The sequence below is a fragment of the Tamandua tetradactyla genome, chromosome 18 (assembly GCF_023851605.1).
Source record: "Tamandua tetradactyla isolate mTamTet1 chromosome 18, mTamTet1.pri, whole genome shotgun sequence".
Taxonomy (NCBI): Eukaryota; Metazoa; Chordata; class Mammalia; order Pilosa; family Myrmecophagidae; genus Tamandua; species Tamandua tetradactyla.
In genome coordinates this window covers 1396089-1404597 of record NC_135344.1, presented here as the reverse complement: position 1 = coordinate 1404597, position 8509 = coordinate 1396089, and the positions used below count along the sequence as shown (strand labels likewise).

Here is an 8509-nt window from a genome sequence, read left to right as displayed (position 1 = left end):
TTCCATGTAATAATGTGTATATATAATGAAAGAAAAAACTAAGTTTATGGTATAAACAAAGTTGTTTATTTTATGAGATGAGGGGGAAATGACAAAGACAGAATAATGAAGTAAAGTAAGTATTTTGATGAAAATGGAAGCCAAAAATCTTAGCTCATATATTGGGTACTCTTCACAGTTATAGTAACCAGGTTGTGTCCTATAGAACTTTACATATATGATGCAAATGATGAATAATTTGGCTATTGTGAGGGAGTAAATAAAGCCAACTATTAGACTTGAAATTTCCATTATTGAAATTTCCAAATGAGATAACAGATCTAAACTTGATGTTCTTGTGAAAGCAATAGGGTTAAATATTTTACAAACTAGATGAGATAAATTAGTGATTGTTCAGTATTCATTTTCTACTGTAAAACTTTTTGGAAGCTGTGTAGAAGCTGTGATTGAGTCAGTCATTGGAAAGAATGTATGGATAGCAAGACTAGTGCACAAATGAGCATTTATTAGTGGGCCAATCTGGTTTTAGCAAGAGGATTAGGATGTATTCTTATTCAACCAGCTTCTTTACCAGAATATATTTGAAAAATATTATAATGAGAAATTTATCTGAGCTGGAATGCAATTGCTTCAATAAAATGAATTATAAAGGGAAATATTTGATGATCAATAAACTGAAGATGATTTATTTAGAATATCTTTGTGGTTAATTGTGATTGTCAGATTATCATTTACAAATATCCATTGTAGGTTTAACATTGGAAAATAGATATTGATGATTATTTCTAACTCCAATGTCTTATAGACTATGCCTGCAGTAGTGACAAGTCTAACACCTGGGACTAAATTTATGCTAATGGAATTTCCTGCCAATCAAATGAATACTTTGCATTCGATGCTCTCCATAATGACTTACTTGTGGGCCTTAATGGGGTGTTTCCCAATTATCATGATCACAACTTCAGACCAATACCTCAAAACTCTCATGTACTTTCTCTTGAAGAATTTATCCTTGTTGGGTCTCTACCTCATTTCAATCACTATCCCTAAATCCACATCCTTACTCACAACAACACCATCTCCTTCATTGACCATATCACCCAAGTATTTTGGGTGGCATTTTCAGCTGCATCAGAGCTTTTTACCCTGACAGTAGTGTTCTTTGACTGCTGTGCTGACATCTGCCATTCTGTGTACTATAATGTCATCATTAACATGGGCACATTCATGCAATGGTGGCTGTGTCTTGGGAGGGTGGGCATCTTTCAACTTCTCTGTAGAAAGAGAATCCTCAAGGATAGATGACTTAATGAAGAGGGGAGATGGGAATATCTTCACATGAATAAAATTCAAACACTAGTTACTATAGGAGAAAGGAGAGAAAATTATCTTAAGCTGAGGTTTGGCAACAATGTAGTCAGTGTAGTCACTTGCTTTGCTTCCAGAGTGAGGCATATAAGGGAGTGAAGAACGATCTGGTGAAAGAAGCTCTGCTGAGTTGATGGAGGCTCTGAAGATGCTATAAGATGGGAAGATTTTGAGAAATGTTTGAAACTCTGAAAGATGTTGCTGATTAATGGCCATAAATTTCCAGAGGTCAATGAAGAACACTTTCAATAATTTTAAATGATGGACTCATAAGGTAGAAAAGTCAGAATCTAGAGCTTTATGGAAATAGATGGAGGTATTTACTGGTACTGTGCTCAGACCAGCTGTTAGGCTGTTAGAACTGAGTTGGTTTTGCACAATAGAGAGTTCTCCAGAGGATCCCTCAATGTTGGTTTCCCTGTAGTGATGGGAGAAACCTGATGTTCAGATCAAAGGAATCTGCACATCTCCCACTCACCTGCAAAAGTGTGTCATTTGGTTGCTCCTAAATCTCTAATAGCAAATAGTGACAGAGATTCTTTAACTTTTTTCCAGTGCCATCCCATAGATGCTATCAATTGTTATTTAATTTTTCAATTTGATTTTTGATGAAAAAGGATTTAATCTTCTGTGAATTTTGCATTCCCCTGCCTGTTTATGATATTTTCATTTCATATGGTTGTTTCTATATTTGTTTACCTGCATATTTGTAGGATATCTTTATTCAGAACTCATTAATACATTACTATCATACATTTCACAATTTTCCCCCAATTTCATTCTTTAACATTTTAAAATTATGAAATATAACATACATACAAATCAAATAAAGAAAACAGCAATAATTTTCAAAGCACATCAACAAATAACTATAGAACAGATCTCAGAATTTGTCATGGGCTACCTTTCCAACATCTCAGATTTTTCCTTCTGACTGCTCCAAAGCACAGCCAGTGGAATGAGACTGTAACACATTTAAATGGCTGGGGGTGGGGTTGTGGAGATACATTCAAATTCTTAAGAAAGACAATTTCCTGCTTAATCTAGTCACAAAATTAAAGCAGCAATATATGACAGGGTACAATTTTTGTATATCTGGAGTGCATGTTTGCTGGTTTCTTGTTTTGGTGGTCCATATTGTAGTATTATTATGTTCATCATAAAGTTATCAGTATAAAACTAATTTCTCTCAAAAATTATACCTCAGAATAATATCTCAATCTGAATAGTGAAACCCATAATATGGAAAGCATAAAAATAAGTACAATGATGTATTGTTAAATCCAAAACAAGTATTTTAAGTTTCACCATAAAATATACTCAGAAACTATAGTTCTCTCCCAATTGTATCATTACCTCTTTTGACCAAGTCCATGAACCTCACAGCCTCACTAGAGGGATTCCATTGACAGTCAATATTTGTCACAAAGTTGTCTATTTCAAGTATAAATTGGATTATATCGCTCTTCTACTAAAATCATACAATGTTTTCCTCTCACTCATAATCCAAATGAAACACTTCCCATGAATAGTATTGTCCATGGATGCAACCCTCTTTCCTCAAGTCCTGTCTTGCTCATCTCCTTCTTATCCACTCCCATGGGGCCACAGTGCTCTCTGCTGATAACTGGGATCCCTCCCACCTTGGGAAAGGCTCTATGAATGTTCTCCCAGTCACAGCCTCCTCAGGTAGTCTCCCTCATCTGCTGATAACAAATCTCTGTCTTCCACCAGTTTGTGAGAGGCAATGGCAATTCCAGGTATATCTGAACTTTGAACACTGGGTTGATTTAACTGAAACAGTGCCATGGAGAGCTCTCAAGTAATGAAGCCTGAGTAATTGGAAAATAGAATTAATTATGGTTCTGCCAATAAATGTGCAAGACACTGACAGAGTAAAAATTATGAAAGACCAGTTCACAAATTACTCAGTAAGATTTCATTATTGGCTGATACTAAATAAAAAAAAACAGTGGAGACAGTGGTAGCCAATTTCCCCTTTGGAATCACTCTGTTTGATAAATCGTCATTCTTTGGCAATGCTCAAGCCCAAGGGAGAGCAGCAACAAACAAAATAATGGAACTCTCCTGCTCCCTGTGTCTGCTAACAAAGACACCAATGAAGCCAGATTTTGTGGGCATCATAGGAGTGCTAAGAGGAATCAACAAATTCTCTAATCTCTAATGAAAGTTTATAACCTCCTTTGGCCCTTGTACTCAGCTGTAATTTCTTTAGTCCTGAAACTCAGCAGACTGTTGGAACCTTCAGGAACAGGGATTGGAGAGGTCCTAGTAAGTCATTATTTTTAGAAGAAAATTTGTTTTATTTTTAAAAAGCCTGAAAAATAAAGTAAAGTTAAAATCCTTACCTAATAAATACAGAAAAATAACAAAATATAAAGGGAAATTATAACATACGTTATTGTCTGGTGTTCTAATTTTCCAAGGTACAATGACAGCTTTTACTTGGAATGGAATTCAAAAATTACATTTGTCTTCCTCAATTTAGATGTTCCATAAAAGGTTATGGTTTTTTGTATTCTTGACATATTTATAAAATCTTGTTCAGAATTGCATATGATGGGTAAGAAGTAATTTATATAACTCAATAAGCCTGAAGTGTATTCAACATTAAATGAAATCACAATTAATAAAATTATATAAGAAATAATAAGTGAAGAAAATTAAAAATAATCTTGTGCTCATAAAGCAGTGTACTGTATTTTCAGCCTTAAAATATTGACAGCTGAGTCATATATAACTATCAAGAGTAATGACTTGAAGTATATTTCCTATTTTATATCCTTTATGCTGAAAGACAGTCAAATATAGATAAGTTAAAAATCTGTATATGCATGATGTTGAACATGTTTTTACTCAACCACTCAGGGGCAGTGAGCAATTTTTTAAGATGAAGATTTCACAATAGTTTTAGCAAGAAGAACAGTGGAGAGGTATCAAATCAAATTTTATCACTGGAAACATTTTTTTAATTATTCAGAAAACATCTACCTACAACCCAAATCTTATTTATTCTCTTTAATGCAACATATGGATTATTTTCCTCTAATAAGTTGGTAGATAATAAAGTACAGATATTAAACTATAAATTACTTAAACTCACTGCTATTCCAAATGCAATGAACAACATTTACTCTCTGACTTTTTCACTATTCATGATCATGGGGAGGGGACTAGCATAATATTTAAAAGAAGGACATAAAGAGGAGAATGGGGGAGATCAAACTCTAAACTACATTGTTAAAAATGGGCTACATTTCTAGGAAGGTTAAATATCAAAATCTGTACAAATAGAAGGCATCAACCTGTAACTGCAAGAAGGATATCCAATTGCTGCTTTTTTTCACTCTGATTCTATGTGAATTTAGCCCTATTTCTCTGTCATCCCTTCTCCCCTATTGATTTGCATTAATTTTCTGAGAAGGATAGGCACACAGCAGGTTGTGGAAGTAGCGGTTTAGCTGACCTAAAAATTGTTATAAAATATTTGACTTATTTCAGATATACTGCAGATATACTTTGCACTTTGATAGTTGAAGATGTAGCAGAGAAAGAGAAAAAACGAGCTTGTGGGGAAAACATAACTCTTTAAATTATTAGATATAAGGGAAAGCCAAGGGGAAGGAATTTAAAAAGTAATAATTTGAGTAATATGAGGGTAATGATCTCATCTCATATATTTAATAGCTCATTTAATCAGGTTATGTGTCATATGCATCTCTAAGTATAGGACTATAAATAATAATGGTTTGGTGTGGTGAAGGAGAAAAATAATCCAGCCATTAGCTAAATGCATTTTTTAATTTTGAAAGTTGTGAACTGCTCTAAACTGAATGTTCTCTGGTAACATATATGGTAATGATTTTATAGTGCAGATGAAAAACATGAATAAAAATAGTTCAGGATTTTTTCCTCAGAATTATTTACTTCTCAAATTTTCCAAAGTTTTGTAAAAATAAGGTTATATTCATCATGGAACAGGATGCAGGATGCAATTCAGGAATGGTTAGTTTCTATTTTCTTTGAGTGTTTGAAGTATTTTGCAAAGGTCAGTAGAAACTTTTCAGAACTTTTCTTTCATAGATACATTTGAACAATATTATAATGTCAAATATATGTGAACTGAAATTAAATAGTTTAAATATACTAAATTAATGAGGGAATGATGAATAATATATAGAAAAGGATCTAGATGGAAGTAAAATTTAGTAATTTGAATGTGATAGTACCATATATATATATATTCATTATATATTTAATATTGAGAGTTTTGACTTTGTTGGTGTTTTATTCTTCTCTCTCTGTTTATTGATTGCATCATATTATGCTTGCAGTAATGAAAAATAAAACAGCCATGATGGAATTTATTCTGATGGGATTTTCTACAAATCAAAATATGCTAATTTTGCATTCAGTGCTCTTCTCATGTGTTTACTTGTATGCCCTGATTGGGAACATCCTCATTATCATGATCACAACTTTGGACCAGCACCTACATACCCCCATGTACTTCTTCCTGAATAATTTATCCTTCTTGGATCTCTGCCTCATTTCAACCACAGTACCCAAATCCATTGCCAACACATTGACAAAAAGAAACACCATCTCCTATTTTGACTGTGTCAGCCAGGTCTTTCTGGTGACTTTATTTGCAATTGCAGAGGTGTTCCTCCTCACAGTGATGTCCTTTGACCGCTATGCTGCCATCTGCCGTCCTCTGCACTATGAAGTCATCATGAACAGGGGCACATGTGTGTGGCTGGCCATTGCATCTTGGGTGGGGGGAGGAGTGTCTGCTGTGATGCATACAGCTGGTACCTTTTCTTTATCCTACTGTGGGTCCAATGTGGTTCATCAGTTCTTCTGTGACATCCCCCATTTATTAGCTATTTCTTGTTCAGAAAATTTAATGACAGAAATTGGGCCCATCCTTATCAGTATTGTTTTGGATTGCTGCTGTTTTATTTTCATTGCCATTTCCTATGTGTACATCTTTTCAACTGTCAAGGAGATTCCATCAACAGAAGGCAAGTCAAAAGCTTACTCCACCTGTCTTCCACACCTGGTGGTCATTGTATTATTTCTGTCCACTGTCTTCATTGCACATCTGAAGCCAACTTCAGGGTCCCCTTCCATTTCTGACCTTGTAATTTCCATGTTTTATACCCTGTTACCCCCAACCTTGAATCCCATAATATACAGTCTAAGAAACAAGGCACTTAAGATGGCTCTGGGCATGTTGTTGGAGGGAAAGCTCATCAAAAAGTAAGATATGCCTCTTTTATTATTTTCAGATAAAATTTATGAATATTTATTCATTTGCCTGCCAACTTTTACAAGTAACTATTTGAAAGAAGGAAAGGAGCAATGACTCATTAAGAATTTGTATTGGATAGAAAAGTTACTTTTTTTTTATTATTTAACTTCCAGTATTCCTATAATCATGGATCCTTTTTTCTTAACTCCTTCTCATGTCATATTCAGAAGCTGAAATCTAGATATTTTTACACGATGCAAAAAAACTTTGCTCAGAAAGCACTACTATAAATTACCAGCTATTACCAAACAAAGGAAAACAAAGAAAAACTTTCCAATGTCTCTATTTTCATACTATCTCACAAATTCAAATGAGTAAAAATTTGTATAACTATTTGTCACATTATTATTTATTCCTTGTTTTAGATGTTTCATTTATATATCATTATGGGGGATAATTTGTTTCAAAATTGAATGTGGTGCTCCCATTCACCTCAATCACTTAGGAATTCTATCCTTCCTTTTATATATCATTTAGGATTTGCTGTGACAGGAGAAAAAGAAAATGAGTGTAAATAAATTTTGCAAGAATAAGTTATCTAATTTAAGGGAATATAACAACTATGTTTCAAGTGTCATAACAAATAAATATTAATTTGGCTGATGTTTTATTTTTGTCCCATTGTAACTATAATTCACTGATATATAAAAAATAATATATATGTAATTATAAAATTTTTGAATGCAGGTTTGTACTTTCTGAATAAAACAACTCTTGTATTTTTATTTTCATTTTGCCTTTACTTGAGGATTCTCCTTAATAATCAAAATTTGTCTCAACAGCTGATGATAATATTCTACTAGATATCTCAATACTTCCCTAATCATTCTTCTACTATTTTAAACATTTTATTCTTGTATTTTTAAAAATATTTCATTGAAATAACCATAGAAATGAACATAAATATTTATTATCCTGAATCATTTTTAGTGGAAATTGCAAGGTTCTCATTTACTGATGGTGAAATATTATGAAATTATTTCTCTAGAATACTTCATGTTTTTAATATATTTTACATCTATAAAAACGTTTAAAAATTAATGAATATATGATTTTCACAAGGATGTAATTCCATTACATTCTGTAAACTATATTTCAGTTTTCATGAAATATTTTTTTTCACCTAGGGATATAACAGGAATTTCTCTAAGTTATTATTTGTTCCCCATGCAGAAGCACATGGTCACTTACTGTTTATTATTCTGCAGTCTAAATCCTCTATTTTTTGTGGTGTCATAAAAATGTGCTTAACAGGAATACATTTTAAAATATTATAAATACTAAAATTGTCTTCATGTTAATATCTGTAGTTGGACCTTTAATTAATGTTTTATAATTTTTTCTAAGAATTATGCAATTACAGTTTTCAAGTGATTTCCTTGTTTTTTATTAATTCAAAATGATGATATTAATTCATTACATTCAGTTCACATTGTTTCATATCATTTTAACCTTATGCACAGAGATGTATTCATGAATACTGAGGTAAAATTGATTTGTAGTTTTTTGTGCAGAAATTAAAGAAAACCAGGAAACATTTCCCCAGAATGCTGAAAACATTTCTCAATCAAATCCCTTTTTATTACCATCAATTAACTTGAAAAGCAAATTTCATCATTTTAAATAAAAAGTGTCAACATGGTAAGTTTAATTTTGACATTGTGAATATTACAATAGGCACATCACAGCCCAAATAAGTTGGTATTTTCCATAATTGACTGCTGCTTCCCTGTTTTTAATCCACTCTAACAACAATTTTCTTAGTTTAAAATTTCAAGACAATATAATATTCAAATCTGCATG

General features: G+C 32.6%; 1 protein-coding gene across 1 annotated transcript; it reads left to right on the top strand.

Annotated features, from left to right (window-relative positions):
• Positions 1 to 5725: 5725 nt before the first annotated feature.
• LOC143662477 (olfactory receptor 14A16-like) lies at positions 5726 to 6658 on the top strand. Its single transcript, XM_077136105.1, has one exon. It carries the CDS (start codon positions 5726 to 5728, stop codon positions 6656 to 6658), a length of 933 nt encoding a protein of 310 aa, XP_076992220.1.
• Positions 6659 to 8509: the final 1851 nt, after the last annotated feature.